General features: G+C 47.1%; 1 protein-coding gene across 2 annotated transcripts; it reads left to right on the forward strand.

The window, feature by feature from the left end:
- The first annotated feature begins 1,443 nt into the window (after positions 1 to 1,443).
- On the forward strand, positions 1,444 to 14,522 carry CMPK2 (cytidine/uridine monophosphate kinase 2). 2 transcript variants are annotated; one of them, XM_066612302.1, is made up of 5 exons: positions 1,444 to 2,130; positions 3,141 to 3,255; positions 5,059 to 5,260; positions 6,036 to 6,269; positions 12,992 to 14,522. In XM_066612302.1, the coding sequence occupies exons 1-5, from the start codon at positions 1,492 to 1,494 to the stop codon at positions 12,993 to 12,995; spliced, it is 1,194 nt and encodes a 397-aa protein (XP_066468399.1). In that variant the 5' UTR covers positions 1,444 to 1,491; the 3' UTR covers positions 12,996 to 14,522. The 2 variants fall into 2 exon arrangements, with proteins under 2 accessions (XP_066468399.1, XP_066468391.1); XM_066612294.1 differs by having other exon boundaries at positions 1,446 to 2,130; positions 9,347 to 14,522.
- Positions 14,523 to 21,554: the final 7,032 nt, after the last annotated feature.

Consider the following 21,554-nt stretch of genomic DNA (forward strand, 5'->3'; position numbering starts at 1 on the left):
ATGGCCGGATCCCAAAGGATTTCCTCTATGGAGAACTCATGCAAGGAAAGCGCCCTACAGGTAGACCACAGCTGCAATACAAGAACATCTGCAAGAGGGATCTGAAGGCCTTAGGAGTGGACTTCAACAAGTGGGAAACCCTGGCCTCTGAGCGGCCCGCTTGGAGGCAGGCTGTGCAGCATGGCCTTTCCCAGTTTGAAGAGACACTTGGCCAACAGACTGAGGCAAAGAGGCAAAGAAGGAAGGCCAATAGCCAGGGAGACAGACCAGGGACAGACTGCACTTGCTCTCGGTGTGGAAGGGATTGTCACTCTCGAATCCGCCTTTTCAGCCACACTAGACGCTGTTCCAGAACCACCTTTCAGAGCGCGATACCATAGTCTTTCGAGACTGAAGGTTGCCAACATGTCAGGTTTGCTATGCTAATTAGCACTGGTAGTGTGAAAGAAAGTTGAGTCCAATACAAATAAATCAAATTTCATACTTCACAAACTTCACCAGGAAATTGCTGGACTATTAGAATTTTTTTATCTGCATGCTTGATTCTATTTAACTTGGATTAAGGTCAGGAATTTCTTTTACATTACAGATCTTCAGTAAATGAAAGTCAAAAAGACTGTGTTATCATCAGCAATCACTACTGTTGTGAGTGGCCACTGCCCTTGAACTGTATACATCTAAGCTTTATGGAGTGCTATAAAGGCCTTCCTTCCTGAATTTCACAGCGTAATCAAACCACTATTCCCCTTCCCCGCTCTGCCTGTGTGTGCTTCTGCCAACTGAAGGTCATATTTCTGGCATCTGGGGAAACAGACTGTGAACCATGAAAGCTTATGCCACAAGAAATGACTAGCCCAGTGGTTCCCCAAGTGTAAGCCATGGCTCCCTGGGGAGCCGCTGAAACCAACCAGAGGAAAAGCGGAACCCTTGCCCAAAATTACCACCCGATACAATGTATAGCAGTGGTTCTCACACATTCAGCACTGGGACCCACTTTTCCAGGTGAGAATCTGTCAGGACCCACCGGAAGTGGTGTCATGACTGGAAGTGACATCATCAAGCAGGAACATTGTTCACCATCCTACCCACATTTACCAGGAGTAAGTCCCATTGACAATCACTGTTAAAAGAATATAAGTAGTAGCCTGTTGAAAGTATACAGTCAGATCCCGTGGGAGCATCAAGTCTCATGTATGCAAAATGAAACACTGACATGAATGGGGACCCAGCTGCGGGCTCTCTCTGTCCTCGGGCCTACTTGCTGGGCCCTGCAGCCTGGGCGCCAGTTTCCATTTCGTTTTCCCTCCTCTCCAGCGCCTTCCCCCAGCAGCGCTTTCGTTTCTCCGCCTGAGCCACCCAGCTGGGAGGGAGGCCCTGCCCCGCCCTCTTTCCCAGCGCCGGCCCCTCCCGCAGATCGCAGCAGGCGCTCGCTTTCGTTTCCTGCCCTGCCCTGCCCTGGAGGCCTCGCCCTCCCGCTTGGGGGCCCATAAGATGCTGCGGCGGTGGGCGCTGCTCAGAGCCGGGACTGCCATGGCTGCTGGCCAGCCGCTTGCTTCGGATCTGCGCTTCGTGGCGCAGCTGGCCAGCTCGGAGCTGGTCCACTTCGCCCTGAGCGGCGAGGGGGCGCCCGCGAGCAATGGGTCTCTGCGCCGCTGCTTTGTGCCCCCTCCGGGCAGGTGCTTCTCCTTCTGCGTCCCCGGCGCGCAGAGCCTCCCGGAGCGCATCTGGGCTGCTCGGCTGCACAGCGCCCTGCAGAGCAGCCTGGGGGCCGGGAGCAGCGCGGTCCTGCCGCTCCTCTCCTACAGCCCCCGGGGCGCTGCCGCCGCGCTGGAGAGAGGCTTCCTCGTCCAGGACGCGCGGCGCCTGCTGGAGACGGAGCGCTCCCTGCAAGAGCTGCTGCGCCTCTGGCTCCCGGCGCCGGCTCACCTCCGCGAGTACGAGCAGGCTGCGGGCGGCGAGCTGTGGTGCGACCTGTGGAGCCTCAAGGGGGCAGCCCAAGGGGGCAAGGAGCTGCTGGGCAGGGCACGCGTCGTCCAAGCGGAGCCCCCGCAGCTCCATCCCGCCGTTCCTCACCTCCTCCACCAGGCCGTGTTCAGGTCCCTGGAGGCTGCCCGCGAGGTTCTGCAAGAGGTCAGGCGCAGTCAGTGTTCTCTGAGTGGCCCCTTCACACCAGCTGGTCTTCACTGGCACCAGGGCTAAGGCCCTGGAATGTGTGAAGTATTCACACATTTTTTTAAAAGGTGTTTCTGAGCATGTACAGAGTGTGTGACTAAAGGCAACCGCCTGCTGTGATTAGAGCTTCTAGCCCAGTATTTCTCAACCAGTGGTACGGGTACCACCAGGTGGTGCACATGGGACCCTGGACACCTGCCATTCAGCAGTGGGACCAGGAACATGACACACCGAACTCAGCTCAGCAGGCAGAGCTCCAAAGCATGCTTTTCCATACTCAGAAAAGCCCTCCCATCCACTGAGTCTCTTACTGGTCTTTGTTGCATTGCATCTGGCCTCCTAACCCAGGAGGAACTGTCAATGATGTAATCACCACCAGTTACTTTCAGTGGTACTTCGAATAGGTGGACCATCTGAAGTGGTACTTCAGAGGACAAACCTTCAGAAACAGTTTGATAAGTTGTGCCTTTCATCTTCTCTATAGACATTAAACACTGTTTCCAGCTTTGTTCTCTGGCAAACAAGCGTGTTAACTGTGGAGTTGTTTACACATTGCCCTGTAGCCTCTTGACACTTTTAGGTTTCTCTCTACTATACATGCTTTCCTGGGAGTAAGTTCCACTGAACACAATGAGATTTCTGAGTAGATATGCATTGAATTGAACTCAGTACTTGCCTATTTGCTTGAGCAAGAGGGTGATGATAGCTGATGGATAAGGACAGTTTTGGACTTGGTGGGGGCAGCAGAAAATAGAAAGTCTTTTCCTTTTTTCCTCCACAGTACTGCTTAGATGTCCTACCATCCGAGAAACAAGAAGCTTGCTCTGGAAATTGCTCCTCTCTTTTGACTAAAGCTTTGCAATGATATTCTGTGCTCTGACACAGTCAAGCTACTGTGTCAGGTACTTGCTTGCAGAAGAATACTGGAGTGCAGAGGTCTTCTGAATAAATATACACTCTCATTACAGTGCACGTCTCTCATTCCGGAAACCAAAGCGGTCCTTGACTTTGTGGAGAAGTGCCCTGAACATCCAAAGAAGGGAGATTTTCCTGTGATCGTTATTGAGGGGCTGGATGCCACAGGTGAGAGTGCAAGCCTTGCACAGCATCTCTAATAAATAATTACTGAAGTGTCAACATACTTTGGATAAAGAGATACAGCTCACTACTACCTATATATGTGGAGGGCTTTCCCCCCTCCTAATTCTTAAAACTTCTCAGCGTCACAGGTATTTCAAGGAGGTTGCAGCTCTCCTTTATGAAGCTGATGCCAAGGCTACCATTCTGTGCACACTCAGGCTGCAATTCTGTACACACGGGGCTGCGGTTTTAAAACTGTCCGGGAGTTTGAAATCTGCAGTAAGTCTTTGCGGGGGCGAGGTGGAGGCAGCAGGGGCAGGGGGAAGATAGCGACGCGATCCCCAGGATTGCGTTGCTCAGGGGCTCAGGTTGCTCGCGTTGCTCAGGGGGCAACGCGACCCCCAGGATCCCCAGGATCGCGTTGCTCAGGGGGCTGCAGGGACTGGGATGCACCCTCCAGTTCCTGCAGCAGCCGTCCCTGTGTGCGGGGAGCCCTGCGCGAGCGCCTGCAGGGCGCCCCAGGTCAGGGAAAGGGAGAGTGGAGCGATCTGCTCTGCCTCCGCAAAAGTGAAAGCGGAGCACGATTGCCCCACTCTCCCTTTTCCTGACCTGGGGAGCCCTGCTGAAGGTTGCTGGGAGGCTGCAGGAGGCTTGGGCAAGTGCACCCAAGCCCCTGTAGCCTCCCTGAGTGGCGCGATCCTGCGGATTGCACCGCTGCCTTCCCCCTGTCTCCTGGCTACCCCCACCCCTTAAGGGGGCAGAGGCCAGGACCCACAGGCTGGGGCGTCGTGACCGCCCAGTTTGAATACCACTGACATGGGGTATTACTTCAGCTTACAGCTGAGGACTTATTGTGTTCAGGCTGCATGAAAACCTTGTATAGTCTTTCATTGAAATTTAGGTTGTCATGGACTCCGTCTAACAACTGCCTCTACAAGTGTCACAGACAATGGACTTATACAGTGTAGTGGCCTTTTCTTCTGTTTTGACCACAGCTTTTTGACACGGCTGTCCCCAGCTCTGGGAGGGAAGCTGGTAGCTGCTTTACAAAGTTAGTTGCATCTGGTAGATGCTTTACAACATTAGTGGCGGCCATAGCAAGTGCTTTCAGCCCTTACTCATCTTCAGAGGCAAGTCTCCTTTCTGTGTAGCTAAAGTGTGACCAGGACAAACAAGGCTTACAGAGCAATCCATGGTGAGAGTTGAGTCAGCACAGGCCCCTTGCGGCAGCCCAGGAGTGTCATGAACATGCCACCCAGCATGTTTGTGGCTACTTGAGAGCCGGGCATGCTGGCATAACAATAGATGCTTGCCTCCCAGTGCCAGATCCAATCCCACAGAGGCTGGCACAGTTAAGTGTGGAGCTAGGCAATGCAGGGGTTGGGTGGCGGGAGGGCGGAGCAGAGGTGGGGAAGGAATGGTTTTGGGTGAAGGGAGGGTGGAGCAAGAGGCGGATCAGGCCTGGGAGGGGGATGGGATCTGCTGCAGCAGTGCAGGCTGAATCCTAAACCCCACTCCCGGCCCAGTTGGCCTTACACAGGCTTCTTGGATTTGCACAAGATTGCTGGCACTGATCCAAGTAGCCACGTGGGGTGGCTGGGGCTCATCACAGGGTAAGGAGAAAAATATCCCCTTACTCTGAGTTGCACTGCAGTCAGCACCTACCTTGCACTGGATACAGTGCAGACCACTTGGCCTGGCTGTTCCAGCACAAGTTGGGATTGTGCCCTTAGCTGATTTCTTATAAATCTGCTCCACTCTGAAGCTGTGCCACATAAAGGATATCGCTCCCCTGTGTAAATGTAGGTAAAACTACAGTAACTCAGTCTTTGAAAGACTCGCTGAATGCTGTTCTCCTGAGATCTCCTCCGTCTTGCGTCAACCAGTGGAGAAAGATTTTCGATGAGGAACCAACCCTCATACGGAGAGCATTTTACGCGGTGACCAACTACATCGTTGCTTCTGAAATAGCTCAGGCCTCCACGAAGTCACCAGTGGTTGTAGATAGGTTTGTAAAATAGAATAAACTTTATCATTGCCCATAACTAAATGTAACATCTGTTCTTAGTGTTCCCAGCCAGCCCCTTGTTAGTTATTCCCATTTAAATATACAGTCTTTTTGTTCTTGCTAAGAATGAATACATACAGGGAGAGTTCAGGTACTTCTAGAAGGACCAGCCAGTCATTGCTTTCCCTCTTGCAGTCACATGAGGAACAACAACATTTCTTCTGTGTGACAGATGCAGTAGACTGAGCATATGCTTTCTGTGTCTGCTGTATTTGGGCACAGGCATCATGTCAGTGTATCACTATTGTCATTGTTAACCAGTTTTCCCCAGTAACACATGTGATGATCTAACCAATGCGCAGACTGCTGATCAAATGTCATTATGCTTGGATGTCAGCTGCGTGATGACAGTCTAAGAGCCCCCCCCAAAGAGCAAGTGAGCAAAGTGTGATAAGCCCTGACTAACAGCCTGCCTATGTATGTTTACTCAAAAGTAAGTCCCTTTGTAGTCACTTTCCCCCAACCTGCCCTACCCTTACAGGGTTGCTGTGAAGCTAAAATGAGCTGACCCTATAATTCCTTGAGGTCTTTGGGGAAAGAATGCCAATATGATCTATAGTATACAATTCAGAATGTCATAGCCACCAATAAGAATACTGTACATACTCATTTTTGTAGATACATACTTGCCTATTCAGCATAGCTTATTTTATTTGCAGAACTGCATTTGGGCTTCCTTGGAAGGACAGAATTATAGGTGTCTGTCATTTGATAGGTACTGGCACAGCACTGCAGCATATGCCATTGCCACGGAAATAAGCGGGAAAGTGGAAGATCTCCCGCCACTTCATCACCAAGTATACCAGTGGCCTGAAGACCTTCTCAGACCAGATATGGTCCTAATGCTAACTGTGAGTCCTGAGGAAAGGATCCGGCGGCTGCAGGGACGAGGAATGGAGAAAACAAAGGAGGAGGCAGAGCTGGAAGCAAGTTGCGTTTTCCGCCAAAAGTATGTACTAATAAGAACTGCAATATTATCAAATGCAGGACTATTGAGACTCCGACCTGCAGCTGGATCTGGCCCCCTTGCTAATCCTTCCCCTGTGCGAACAGAGCTTACTGTTCCACAGGGGAGGCTTTCATTGTCACCACTGATGCCCCCCCATGTTTGCTTTGCCCCGCTGCTTCCACGTTCTGCTGCCCCAGCAGCCTCTGCCCCAAGATTTCCTGGCAGACATGGTAGGGCGGAGCGAACATGGGGAGTGATCAGCAGTGACAATGGAAGCCTCTCCAGCAGTACATAAGAACATAAGAACATAAGAACAGCCCCACTGGATCAGGCCATAGGCCCATCTAGTCCAGCTTCCTGTATCTCACAGCGGCCCACCAAATGCCCCAGGGAGCACACCAGATAACAAGAGACCTTGTCCTGGTGCTCTCCCCTACATCTGGCATTCTGACTTAACCCATTCCTAAAATCAGGAGGTTGCGCATACACATCATGGCTTGTACCCCATAATGGATTTTTCCTCCAGAAACTCGTCCAATCCCCTTTTAAAGGCGTCTAGGCTAGACGCCAGCACCACATCCTGTGGCAAGGAGTTCCACAGACTGACCACGCGCTGAGTAAAGAAATATTTTCTTTTGTCTGTCCTAACCCGCCCAACACTCAATTTTAGTGGATGTCCCCTGGTTCTGGTATTATGTGAGAGTGTAAAGAGCATCTCCCTATCCACTCTGTCCATCCCCTGCATAATTTTGTATGTTTCAATCATGTCCCCCCTCAAGCGTCTCTTTTCTAGGCTGAAGAGGCCCAAACGCCGTAGCCTTTCCTCATAAGGAAGGTGCCCCAGCCCCGTAATCAGCTTAGTCGCTCTCTTTTGCACCTTTTCCATTTCCACTATGTCTTTTTTGAGATGCGGCGACCAGAACTGGACACAATACTCCAGGTGTGGCCTTACCATCGATTTGTACAACGGCATTATAATATTAGCCGTTTTGTTCTCAATACCCTTCCTAATGATCCCAAGCATAGAATTGGCCTTCTTCACTGCCGCCGCACATTGGGTCGACACTTTCATCGACCTGTCCACCACCACCCCAAGATCTCTCTCCTGATCTGTCACAGACAGCTCAGTACCCATCAGCCTATATCTAAAGTTTTGATTTTTTGCCCCAATGTGCATGACTTTACACTTACTGACATTGAAGCGCATCTGCCATTTTGCTGCCCATTCTGCCAGTCTGGAGAGATCCTTCTGGAGCTCCTCACAATCACTTCTGGTCTTTACCACTCGGAAAAGTTTGGTGTCATCTGCAAACTTAGCCACTTCACTGCTCAACCCTGTCTCCAGGTCATTTATGAAGAGGTTGAAAAGCACCGGTCCCAGGACAGATCCTTGGGGCACACCGCTTTTCACCTCTCTCCATTGTGAAAATTGCCCATTGACACCCACTCTCTGCTTCCTGGCCTCCAACCAGTTCTCAATCCACGAGAGGACCTGTCCTCTAATTCCCTGACTGTGGAGTTTTTTCAGTAGCCTTTGGTGAGGGACCGTGTCAAATGCCTTCTGAAAGTCCAGATATATAATGTCCACGGGTTCTCCCGCATCCACATGCCTGTTGACCTTTTCAAAGAATTCTATAAGGTTCGTGAGGCAAGACTTACCCTTACAGAAGCCATGCTGACTCTCCCTCAGCAAGGCCTGTTCATCTATGTGTTTTGAGATCCTATCTTTGATGAGGCATTCCACCATCTTACCCGGTATGGATGTTAGGCTGACCGGCCTATAGTTTCCCGGGTCCCCCCTCTTTCCCTTTTTAAAAATAGGCGTGACATTTGCTATCCTCCAATCTTCTGGTACCGTGGCCGTTTTGAGGGACAAGTTGCATACCTTAGTCAAGAGATCTGCAACTTCATTCTTCAATTCCTTAATAACCCTTGGGTGTATGCCATCAGGGCCCGATGACTTATTGATCTTTAATTTATCAATGAGGTCTGAAACATCTTCTCTTTTAACCTCTATCTGACTTAACTCCTCGGTTAGGAGGGGCCGTTCGGGCAGCGGTATCTGCCCGAGGTCTTCTGCCGTGAAGACAGATGCAAAGAACTCATTTAATTTCTCTGCCATCTCTAAGTCTCCTTTTATCTCCCCTTTCCCTCCCTCACCATCCAGAGGGCCAACCGCTTCTCTGGCGGGTTTCCTGCTTCTAACATATTTGAAGAAGCTTTTATTATTCCCCTTAATGTTGCTGGCCATGCGTTCCTCATAGTCTCGCTTGGCCTCCCCTATCACCTTCTTACATTTCTTTTGCCACAGTTTATGTTCCTTTTTATTCTCTTCATTAGGGCAAGACTTCCATTTACGGAAGGAAGCTTCCTTGCCCTTCACAGCCTCTCTAACTTGGCTGGTTAGCCATGCGGGCACTCTCCTGGATTTAGTGGAACCCTTCTTTCTTTGCGGTATACACCTCTGCTGGGCCTCTATTACTGTTGTTTTAAGCAGCCTCCATGCACTCTGGAGAGACTGGACTCTTTTTACCCTCCCTTTCAACCTCCTTCTAACCAGCCTCCTCATTTGAGGGAAGTCCGCCCGTCGGAAGTCAAGGGTTTTTGTTAGAGATTTAGACATAAGCTCTGGTCACACCAGGGAGGCTGTTTGTGACATGCTGTGGTCTCCAATGTGGAGACCACTGATCAAATGTCATTATGCTTGGGGCCAGAACATTGAAAAAGAACTGTATACAGTCTGTATTGTCACTTATTTCTGTCTTATGCCTTTTCCTGGCTTAAGGCAAGAGAAAATGGGAACGTTATTTCTAAGTTTAATGCAACTTACTTCCTAGGAAGTGTGTTTTAGGGTTGCAGCTTCATTTAAGCCATTCTTCCCAACACTGCATATACAGAACAGGGATAAAATGTGTACATCTGTGGGCCGGGCAAAAATGGGTTAAAGAAATCAGCGAATAGATCATGATCCATTTGAGTCCCATTCAAAACCAGCTTTACTGTTGACTTCTACTACATGTGGACCATATTTGTATCATTGCTTGCTTTTTTTTTTTTTTTTTTTTTTTTTTGGACAGAGTCGAAGAGTCTTACAAAAGGATGGAGAATCCCATATGTCAGCCTGTTGATGCCAGTCCCTCTAGAGAAGAGGTTCTCAAGGCTGCTCTACATCTGATTAAAAAGAAGTGTCCTTTACTGTAATTACATGTCAGTGTGCTAGAGTTGATACTCTTTAGCACAGAGGAGTGAAGGAATATTAGTAGCTGCATTGACCACAAAGTCTGAGAAAGTCCAGACCAAGTGAGACAGTATATTTTTACTAGACCAACTGGTTTTAAAAGACTGGAAGTTATTTTGCATAATACTGGAGAAAAACAGCATGTTCTTTGGTTGATGTAACTCACCTTTTTAATAAGCTGTAACAAAATTAACAAAACTAATACGATTAAGGACAATGACATAGCTTTTGTTTTTGCTGGTTCTGGAATAACCCAATATTAAATTTAAAAAAACAAACAGACACAACCACTAGAAGAGAGCATCTGAACTACGTGTTCATTGGGCTTGACACTTAACAAAGAGCAATATTACATTCCAGGTCTGTTGTGACTGCACTTATTGACCTTTATGAGGCAAAAACAGACTCCTAAGATATATCTATGTTGCAGATGTTGCTTGGATTTGTAGCACTTTAGCTGGAATGGGTTTCCCAAAGAAGCATAGGAATTACTGTTTGGTGAGGGGTTCTAAGACTTTCTAACAGAGAATTCTTATTGGGCTAAGGGCACAATCCTAACCCACTTTCCAGCACCAGCATAAGGGTAATGCAGCTCCAAGGAAAGGGAACAAACATTTCCTTACTTTGAGGAGGCCTCTGTGAATGCCACCCAACTGTAGGATACAACACACATCCCATTGACGCAGCTACGCCAGTGCTGGAAATTTGGTTAGGATTTGGACCCAAGATGAATAAGGAGTGTACTTTTGAGAAAAAACATCCCCTAGAAAATGCACTCCCCCCCCTTTTCACCCATTTTTCAGTGAGCTATGAGGTGGCTTGGAAATATTCCTCCATGTAGTGTTAGGGCACTGCTTGCTGCCCTCATTCTGGTTTGGTTTTGTGCCATTGTCTTCAGGCTTTGGAATCTCCTCAAGGGCATTTTAATTCTTTTCTCTAGCACTGTGGTCCCGAGGACAATTGCTGCCCACCCTCAGTTGCTGTTTGCCCAAAGCAGAAAACTGTCACTGGCACAAAAATTGCAGGGGCAAATTGTATGCTCATATGCACAGTGTGTAGTGTGGCCTTGACTGGCATGCAGAATGTTAATATTTTGACAAATAGGATTGTTTTTGCCATAGCAGAGCCTAGGTTTGCCAGACATCTCTCTCAATCAATCATTCTCTGCACTTTTCACCAAACTGCTCAATTTCTATTGTAATAGAACGTTGAGAAACATCTTTGGTTGTCACATATTAGAGCATCAGAACCCCAGAATTTCAAGATGCATACCTTATTCATATACCAGAGGGTAAATTTTTATTTTGACATTTTGATTTTGCACCCTCAGAGCTCAATCCTGTCCATCCAAGGAACAGTGGTGTCAAATGGCTACCACTGTATCTGTGCTGGATTTGAGCAGGCTGGAGGTCTCCTTGGAGTAAGGGGACATTCATCTGGAGTAAATCCCCAGCCTGCTAAGTGGGGCTTCTTAGAGCTGCTCCAGTATTTAGCTGGTGCAGACTCATGAAGCTCTGTGTTGGGCTTCTAAGCCTGGAAGGGGGAACAGAATTCAGCGGAGGAGTGCAAGCCCCACCCCCTCCTGGGCCAATCCCACCCCCATTCCTCCCTCCCAGAAATGCCTTCTGCCACCTTCCCCACACCCCTGTGCTGTTCAGTGCTTACCTGGTCTCTGCTGGTGGCTGGGGCTCCTATTGCAGTGTCAAGACATAGTGGAAATGGAAAAGGTTCAAAAGAGAACGACTAAGATGATTACTGGGCTGGGGCACCTTCCTTATGAGGAAAGGCTACGGCGTTTGGGCCTCTTCAGCTTAGAAAAGGGATGCCTGAGGGGGGACATGATTGAGACACACAAAATTATGCATGGGAAGGATAAAGTGGATAGAGAGATGCCCTTTACACTCACACATAACACCAGAACCAGGGGACATCCACTAAAATTAGAGTGTTGGGAGAGTTAGGACAGACAAAAGAAAATATTTCTTTACTCAGTGTGTGGTTGGTCTGTGGAACTCCTTGCCATAGGATGTGGTAATGGCATCTGGCCTGGATGCCTTTAAAAGGGGATTGGACAAGTTTCTGGAGGAAAAATCCATTAAGGATTACAAGCCATGATGTGTATGCGCAACCTCCTGATTTTAGAAATGGGCTATATCAGAATGCCAGATGCAGGGAGGGCACTAGGATGACGTCTCTTGTTATCTGGTGTGCTCCCTGGGGCATTTGGTGGGCCGCTGTGAGATACAGGAAGCTGGACTAGATGGGCCCATGGCCTGATCCAGTGGGGCTGTTCTTATGTTCTTAAAGGGCAGTTCAAGCCTTTCCATCAACTGCTTACTCCCTGTGTGTCTCAAACATCCAGCACTGCATGAGCACCATTGGGGCAACATTGGATTGTCTGTAAGCTAAGCACCCACAGCTGCGTCAAGATTATAAAACCCTCAGAATGTTTTAGATTTGCACAGTATAGAAATTATTTATGTTTGTTCATTTGTGAAGATCTGATGGTTCTGGTAATTAATCACTATGCAGAATCTAACAGTAGGAAGCAATTTGGCAGATCTTAACCCTAGGCAGATATTGTGTATAGACCCACCAGGTGGAAGGGGGTGAATAGGAACAAGTTGGCTATTCATATCTCTAGTACTGATAAACTTCTGGCTATCATTTCTGCATTCAACCATTTATCTGTAGAAGCGAGAAGTCCTGAATGAGGGAACGTTAATTAGAATTGTTTCTGAGATGTTTATGTTTATCCAGTGCTATTATCAGTGCATTTATACAAGAGACCTATGAGTCTTCATAGGCTTTAAGTATATTCAATTGTACTATATATTGCATCAGTTTTCAATCCTGCAGTGTAAGAGCTCAGTCAAAATAAGAGATTCTAAATAATTCAAATGAATATTCTTTGGACCCCAAAGCCAATTAATATAGTTATGCATCACTCAACCTTCCCAAGGTTTAAATTTACAGTGGCTCTTCACATGTGATGGAGTAGATTCTTGACTACAAAATGTAGGCATACACATAAAAACCTAAATTGATCCCTCTACTAACAATCTGTCTTCTTAATGGCTTATTGGAATTTTTTTGTGGGGCAGGGGAATGGAAGTGAGCGGATAATGCCACTAGAGGGCAGGAGAGAGCTAGGCATGACATGGTCAGGCATCAATAATACCTTCTGCAGAGGCAATCATTTCCAGCTTTGTAGGGATATTGGACAGAGATAAAGAGTGCTGAAACAGCAGAATGTATCACACTCTTTCTGGAGCTTCACGCCATGCTTCTGCAGTTCTGTAGTGAAGCTGGCATTGGATCAGGCAGGATTTTGTGAACAAGATGGAAGGGCTTCCCTTGACAAAGTGGTTTAAGACATGCCTTTGAAAGACTTGGACTTACCTGGTGCTTATAGTTACTAAAATGAGATGGACTCGCTACAAGTAATCATCTCAGCCTGAAAACCATTTTCTTCTCATCCCAGATGATATCAAGCTTTGCGGTGGTTACAAGAAAAAGGCATTCTGTATGCATTCAGAGGCAGCATCCCATCTTTTAGGAAGGTATCCATTCCAGTACTGAACCATGACATTGAAGATCACTCCAGTTAAACAAGACATCCATAACTGGTAAACTAACAGCCCGATCCTATGGGCTGAAAGTGCTGGTGGAATGTGCATTCTGCCAGTGCTGGCTACTGAAAAGTAGTTGTGAATTGCTTTCCAATAGCCTGCTGCTGGATCAACAGCACACATTGCTGGAGCTCTAGCCTACTGCTGAGGAAGGTAAGAGGGCAGGGAAGGCAGAACAGGGCAGGCTGCAGACGGGGTGGATCCAGCAGTGATGGTTCATGCTGGTTCCTTTCCCCTCCAACAGCAGCCTGCCCTCCCCCTTTCTCTCCTCAGACTTGCACTAGCGAAATTGCTAGTGCAGGTCTAAGGAGACCCACTGCAGAGCAAGAGGCTTATGCAGGCTTACGCAGGCTTTAAATCCCCTTTCCCTACTGAAGCCTCCTGAACTTGCCCCCTTCCCCACTGGATACAGCATGATCTTTTTTTGGTGCAGCTGCATCAGCAGGGGGTGGGGAGGATAGGATTGTGCTGTATGCAGGTGACAACCAGGTGTAGCCCCTGCATTGAAAAATCAGCATTAACTTCCACCAGCCATTGGCAAAAATAATTCATACTAAACTTCAGAAGGAATGCTAAGAGAAAACTGAAGGTGTTTCTTGTCCTCAGCCCACCAAACCCACTATTTGGACTTAGGACACTTGTTTGTCTAATGTCAATGGAAATATTGTCTATTTGTTGTCAATGGAAATATAAGCCTGATACTCCGAATCACATGTAATCATATATCATTATTGTGTTGGTGGAAGGGATGGAATGGGATGTGGTCAAAGAAGCCTTCAAAGGAGGTCATATTAATTCATGGACACTGACCCAACAGCCCTTCCTATGAATACAACCTTCTTTGAAGGCTTCTTTGACCGCATCCCATCCCTTCCACCAAGCGCAGAGCAGTAGTAACAGAACCAAACACTCTGTTCTCTTTGATAGAGCACTGAGTCTGCTTATCCTGAGTTTCACTCTTGTTTGAAGCCAACTGGGAACTCCTTTGGCACCGTAAGCAGATTTCTTCATAGTGTTTCCAACCAATCAGGGATGATGTGCTCAATACTATGACATCACAGAGGCAAAACCATAGAAAGAGAAAGTACTTTTCACAGCCAATGAAAGCTTTGTCTCTCACCGTGAAGAAACCTCAGCTAAAAGCATCCTGCGCCATCATTTTCAGCTCTCCAAATTCCAGAAGGAATGTGGCCTACTGGCTAATGCAGCTCCTTTGCTTTCTTCTGTTGTTTTTGTGAGGCTGCAATTTTTTTCTTTTGAATTCTGGTTTTTTTTTATCTTGATTGTTAGCCAGCTTGGGAGCTTATGGAGATGAATGAGGTGGGGTCAAAATGCTAAAATGATTATTATTTTTTCAATAAATAAAATTTTGCGATGCTATTACCTTTGCTGAATTGGCTGGATGGATTTTTCTTTCATGCCCTCCTGTAAGTGCCATCCTCTAAAAACCCCTGCATTGGTGTTACTGATCACATTTGCTTAACAACAGCACTTGGCACCGGAACTAGAAACAGCTCCCACAAAACGGAGAAACTGCAAACGCTGTACTGGTGCAAACAGTTGTTATAATATGTGGTCACCCTTGCACTGCATGCCTGCACCCTTTCTTGGTGGCTGCTGGGCCGCTCGCACGTTGACGTGGAGCCAAAGAAAGAAATCTAAAATATGCTCTGGAGCCAGTGATGGACTTAACCTGACTTTAGCTGTGGAAGCATCAGGGCCTTCTCAGTCACTAATGCACTGAATGGTCTTGAGTCAGAGGTATTTCACTTTAATCACAGGATTATGGTGATGAGAAATATAGAAAAGCCATCAGGACACTGTGAACATGCTATCGAAAGATGAATCTGAGCAGTAGTACTGTACTCTAGCCCTGTGAGGCTTTTACAGTGACAAGCATTTAATTTGAGCTTAAAACAGGAGTTGTAGAGCAAACACAGAGAGAGGCGGTAGAAGATTGCTGATCACGAACTCTGAATATCTGGAAGCAGAGCTCTGTAGACTGGTACGAGAGTCGGTCAGAGCAAATGTGCTGCAAAGTGCAACGGGTGAGCGGGTTTGGAAGAGATATAGCTGCTCAGCTGGCCTTACCTGATGAAAGACGTCCATGGATATTACCGTATTGTGAATTACTGTACCCTGTTGAAAATGGTATATCAATATCCATCATCGTAATCTCCGGACTCCTCCCTGCACTCCCAGATGGGCCTAGGCCAAGTTAAAGTGATGCCCAAGGCATCACCTTGATTTTCCACCCACTCTAACCTCATCTTCTTCCTCTGCTGCTTCTTCCTTGCCCAAACAGCCATTTCTTCAGAGCAGGCTAGGTCGTGAGCATGCCCTCCCCACTAAAGAAGTGGCTGGGTAGACAAGGAGGGGACAATGGCAGCATGTAAGCCCAGAATGCCCTGCCCCCTTACCTCCTCCTCCATATTTCCATCACCTCTTGGTTACTGTCTGGCCACTTCTTTAAACAAACAGGCTGGCTGTAGCATGCTAGAAGCAGAGAGTCCTCTTCTGCCCCCAGCATGCTGATCCAGCTTGTTTATTGGAATTGCTCCCAGGTGGTCAAGAAGGAGGCAGCAGGTATAGAGCAACCTGGATTTATCACTCCCCTAGAAGGACAAGGGGTGATCAGAACAGGATCATGGTGGTTCCTTGCTGCTATGATTACTTGTGGAAGCAGTGCCAGAGGAAGAGGTGGGTCACCACTGCCCCAATCCTTCTCTTGCTTGCTTTCAGAGCAAGAGGAGCATCAGAGTGCAGGGTGAAGTGGCTTGGTGGGTATGGGGCCAGGGGAAGCAATGGGCAGATATGGGGTGTAGCTACATCCCACCTCATGGTTGTGTCAGCCCTTTGTCCAAACCAATTTCCCAAATTGCCAATTGGAGAGGCCGGTTCATCCAAGCTATTCCCCATGTGACTAAAGAAACTTTAACTAACCATGAGAACCCAGGTCATGTGCCACATGCCATGAATGTGCACATCCTTAATCACTTGGGGAGTCGGTGTGTGTGGGGGTGGGTGGGTGGGTGTTAAAGTAGTGTTCAAACCAACCTATAATACATTTGCCCTCCCTGCAATTCATCCAATGTCAACCATCCAGCCTACGCAGCAACGTTGCTGAATTAATAAATTAATGCTTCACTTATTTATTTAGAATATCTGCCACTAGTAGTGTGCCCAGGTTATGACAAGCCAGGGCATAAGCCCATGGTGTTATTTGCAGTGCATTGCTGTGAGTGCACTTGCGGTCAAGTTGCTTCCCAAGTCACAGAGCATTGGAAGTACCTGCCACCTGGGCGTTCACAGCTGCAGCTGTGCTCCTGGCACTTCCCCGGAAGTGGCATCATGTGATGTCATTACACTGCATGATGTCTCATGACATTACACCATTGCTGCTCAGGGTGCCACAGCCGCCAGGGATGCTACTGTCTACCACATTTAAACAAAAAGTTCTCAATACAGTTAACATAGCAAAGGAATGAGAAGACAGTTCTTTGCCCCAAAGAGGAATACGGGAAAAACGGTTTTGCCTCAATCCAGAACCTGAAGGGAATGTGTCCTGCTTTGCTCATTACTGGACTTTCAAGTGTGCATTTATTTAAAGAGGATCTGCAACACAAGTGGATGAAGAGATCCCCACCATAGCATCACCCAGCTTGTCATTTTCTATGATCAAATCCTCCGCATTGAGCTACATGCCTCTTTGATGTTTAACAGCTTCCTGTGCTGACCTACAATGTCGCCATTCTCAACCTGTTCTGGTCCCATGATCATTTCTTCAGCCTCCAAAAGAAGGCCAAGGAGAAGAAGATTCCTGGAACTCTGAAAACCACGTAGCAATTGCATTGATCTGACACCACATTACAGAAAGCCCTTCTGTGTCTCTGATGTATTTTATTTTAATGGATTTGCTCATGCTGTTATAATTAAGGGTGTGTCAGACTTTCCATAATAGGATCTTATTTTTTCAACGGGCTATAAAATTTCACTCTTGGCCGCATCTTGGGATATATTCCAGAGGACCTGCTGCTTTTAAAGCATTTCTGAACTCCTTAAAGCATTCTTTTAACCAAATTGGCTCATTAAAGGGAAGAAGGGGGAATGTGCTCAGTAATATGTTTGCCCTGAAAGTCTTTTTTCAACTGAGTTAAGAATTCCATCTGCCCCCCCTCCCACTGCCACCCCCATTCTGGTCCCATTTCTTTCTAGTGCAAGGAAGTGCAAGAGTCAGGTGAATTCATCTTTTAAAAGAAATGGCCAAAAGAAATTGTTATGAAAGGTTCCACTGAAGGACAAAAAACCCATTTTGGAGTTGGCAGTTATGACGGTGATCTTGTTAGTGGAGGTGACGTTTCATGTATATTTTATATCTCAGCTGATCAGACCAAACCTTAATATGAATAGATTGCAATCCACCAGCTAAGCAAGGCAGAATCCTTGTATTGCAGATGTGTACATGCAAACACAATGCTATAGTTTGCATGGTCTTAAGGTTCACTTTTTCATGAAGACTTTTTGGGATCACACGAAGGGTGGCATGGGAGTTGTGGCATTATGGTTTTCCATGGATTTGGGGGTTTCTGTTTTTGAATTTTTTATAAATGAATTAGCAAGCCAGTGTAGCTGGCTGCTTTGAAAACTGGGGAAGTGGTATTGAGAGAGAGAGAGAGAGAGAGCTCGCATTGGACACTTTCCTAGCATGGTCTTTTCCTTAAATCACCCCTGCCAATAATATTAACCATGGAGAAGAAAAAGATAGGTACAGAAACCCTCCCTCCCCTGGAACTAGTAGTAGCTAGAGGGGAATTTAAATCAGGAAAGCACAATGGAGGAAAGGGCTGATCTCTCTCTCTCTCTCTCTCTCTCTCTCTCTCTGAGAGCTGCTTGCTTCCATGATCTTTAAAGCAGGTGCATGAAGCTGCTAATTAGTAAAAGCATTAAAAAAATTGAAGGAAATATGAAACGTGTGATAGTTCCTACTTATAGATCTCCTATTTCATAGTTGGCTTGTCCTGCATTTTGTTAGGCCCCAGGGTGCAGCATACCCTCCATTGGCACAGCTGTATCAGTGCTGGAAAGTTGGATAAGATTGGACCCTGAAACAGGAGTAAATACATAACAAATTGGTTAGTCTTTAAGGCACTATTAGGCCATTTGTTGCTTTTGCTGAAACAACAATTGTCACCTTCTGCTCAAAGATGAACAAATAAAGAGCCAGACTGATATTTGGGGGGGGGGGGGGCAGAATTCCACAGTTGTAGTGCTGCCACTAAAAAGGCCCTGTCCCAACTGAGGCAACCAAATTAAAATGCTGAAAATATAACCTTGCATTAGAACATTACTGCCAAAGTTATGTGGAAAGTACTGTAAGCTTCACAGCTGAAAAAGGTTCCTGCCACATAAAGGGACAGTATTGACTTCTATCTCCTCCCTTTGCTCTCTTATCTCCTTCCCTGATTGCCTTGCTGGAGCCTGCTCAGTCACTTTAAGGGGGGGGAAGATGGGCATATGGGCAGATTGCTGATTGAGGGGGTGCTTCTGTTGGCTTCTATCTCCCAACCTGGATGGAAGGGAGTGGATTGGGGGCAGTTGTAGTGGCAGCACTGCTGCCAACAATAATAACCCCTTCCCAGCTTTGATCTGCCTTCCTGAGTCCACTAGACTTGCACCAGCAAAATCACTGGCACAGGTTTCAGTAATCCCATTGGAACAGCAGACACTGTTGTGGAGTGTAGGAGTTTCCAGCAGAGCAATGCAAACGGCTGCGCAGCAGAAACTTGAAGCCGATGCTCAAGGCTGTCCCACAGGAGGCTCTTCAGTTGCAAATAACCATGCCAAACAAAAAGGCTGGGTTCCACCACCAAGGTATATTTACAGGCGATATATACAGCAACTTAGCAGACAGCAACACACATCTCTCCTATGCGCACCCCCCCAGCGTTTGTATGCAGGCTTGCTTTATACATTAGCCACGCCCAAACTCAGGTGCACAGGGTTAGCACTCAGTATCACCTGCCACTTAGATACATGGAGCTCAACAGAATTAAACATTCACAGGCTACATCAGATACAGTGCCTGTATCTTTTCTCCTGTGCACAAGACCTGAGGGATTTCTTAGGTTTCAGACCTCAACAGACACTTATGATCTTGTCTGATCTCGGAAGCTAAGCAGGGTCAGGCCTGGTTAGTACTTGGATGGGAGACCTCCTGGGAATACTGGGTGCTGTAGGCTTATACCATAGTCTTTTGAGGCTGAAGGTTGCCAACCAGCCATTCTGATGACAAGGGAACAAGTGCTCCCTCACTCAGAGGAGACCTCTGGGACTGCTCCCCCCTGCAGGATGCAGTGTGCACTCTGGTGGCACAGTTGCATTAGTAAGGAGGCTTAGATAGAATTGGATTCTGCAACTGGATAGCGTTCACTGCATATCATTTTCAATCCAATACATTGATGATACATCATGTTACAACACGTCATACAAAAACTTTTGCCTTGTTTGAAATATGATTTGAAATCTCTGCCCCATATTACATTAAAAAAAAACCCAAAACCTCACATATAGGAAAGGCACTGAAGTCCCAGACCCTCTCACTCAGCCTCTGTTCAGCAAGAATTTTACACAGGGGGTGGAGAAGGTGGTCTGGTCTCAGGGCGGTGTGACCCACCTGGCCAAGACACCTGAGGTTGTCAGCCTTGGGTCTGCTGCTGTCATCTTTGCGCTATTAAGAAAGAAAGAAAGAAAGAAAGAAAGAAAGAAAGAAAGAAAGAAAGAAAGAACCTCTCTGGTGCAGTTCTTCAAATGTACAAGTGTGGGTCTTCCAGTTTTATTTACGCAACCATGCAAGTGAGGGAGTTTCTTCTTTCTTGCAGTCTCTGAAAATCAAACTGAGAACCTGCACCAAGCGCATGGCAAGGAGGTGGATGTTCCACTTTCCACTCTCTTTAGTGGAAGGGAAGCAGAGCGATGTGGTTTGTATCCCTGGCAGGCTGCAGGGCAGCAATGCTGATTCAAGGTGAGGGAGACCCCAAATTTGTCATGTTTTTGTCCCCCCGACAATCTGCTGCTGCTGGAACCTACCTCACCATAGTTTAATGTAATGTCAGCATTACCATGTACGTACTGCCTGCAGAGAAGCTTATCTCTGCTTCTGTCGTTTGTGGAGTAGCTGTGTGGGTATGGAGGGGAAGACAGCGACAGGATGTATGCACAGCATAGCATATCTCCTATCGTTTTCCTAAACTGCAATTAGGTTGCAGTTTCCTTAATACAGGATAAGTCAGCAGACGCGACCCCATAGTGGTAGAGTACATAGGCAAGGGGGACCATAAAATTTACAAAATAGTAGAGGTACAGCACAAGGTTCCATCACCCTCACAAATGTCAGAACAGAACCAGTTCGTTCACGAGGCCAGTGAGCTGATTGCCTCAGATGGCAGGTTGACTGAGGGTCACTAACTTCTACTTGTGCACCTTCACCTCCTTTTGCTCCCTGGATTCAAGGAAGTGTGCAAGAGATGCTCTAGCACACCACTGTCCTCTCCTCCACAATTCTGCTCTGTTTCTTTTTGAATCTGGGGGGACAAGGAATGTCAATGGTCCGCACATCACTCAGCAATGGAGTGTCATTGGGTGTGCCAGTTTAGGTGCTGGGAGGCTAGGCCCACTCTGCTTGAGAAGGCAGAAAGGGATGCCCACAGTGCTCGGAGAGCCACTTATTGAGTGACTCAGTGACTATGAGGAGTGGATACAGACTAACCTGATGCCTTTGGTCATCTCCTAGGCCACCATTACCAGCTGCACCCACCATGCTTTGCCAGACTGTCGAGTAGCTGCATCTGGATAGAGCAGGATTGTAGTCATGTGGCCTCCTCCTTACCACAGCTACACTGAGAAGATAGCTTAAATGGTTACCCCTGTGGTTGCCCAGTCTTCTATTGCCAACCTGAGAAGGCAATCCGATTGGTTTGAAAATGAAGACCAAGAGGAATTGGTGAACCATGTCCCTTCTCCCAAAGGAGGGGGGGGGGGAAATCTACACTCTTGGTGTAAATTAGGAGCTGCATTAATGAAGTGACAAATTAAATCTGAGTAAAAACTTACTTTAAATAAGAGAACAAATCAGTCACAGTGTTATTCAAACAGGAAACACATAATTTACAGCACATTTAATTTCAATCAGGGCTTTTAAATGGTTCACAGAGAGTTCAGTTGCTCTCTATACTACAAGAGCGTAAGCCCGAACATTGAAGGGAGTGTGAAAATGTCGCACACGGTGGTTTGGGTGGTGTGTTATTCTTCAGCTGTCTGACTTTTGGCAGAAGTTGTATTTTCATTCTAAAGAGGAAATTTGCTCTGAAACAGTGTCTTTCATTCAAAACAAATCTGACAAAAGCCCTTTTGGGGGAC

The sequence above is a fragment of the Tiliqua scincoides genome, chromosome 1 (genome assembly GCF_035046505.1).
Source record: "Tiliqua scincoides isolate rTilSci1 chromosome 1, rTilSci1.hap2, whole genome shotgun sequence".
Lineage (NCBI taxonomy): Eukaryota > Metazoa > Chordata > Lepidosauria > Squamata > Scincidae > Tiliqua > Tiliqua scincoides.

Coding starts and splice junctions, on each gene's coding strand:
- CMPK2 (XM_066612294.1), top strand. CDS start 1,492: ATGCTGCGGCGGTGGGCGCTGCTCAGAGCCGGGACTGCCATGGCTGCT. Junction 2,131..3,140: donor CCCGCGAGGTTCTGCAAGAG/GTCAGGCGCAGT, acceptor CTCTCATTACAG/TGCACGTCTCTCATTCCGGA. Junction 3,256..5,058: donor TGAGGGGCTGGATGCCACAG/GTGAGAGTGCAA, acceptor GTGTAAATGTAG/GTAAAACTACAGTAACTCAG.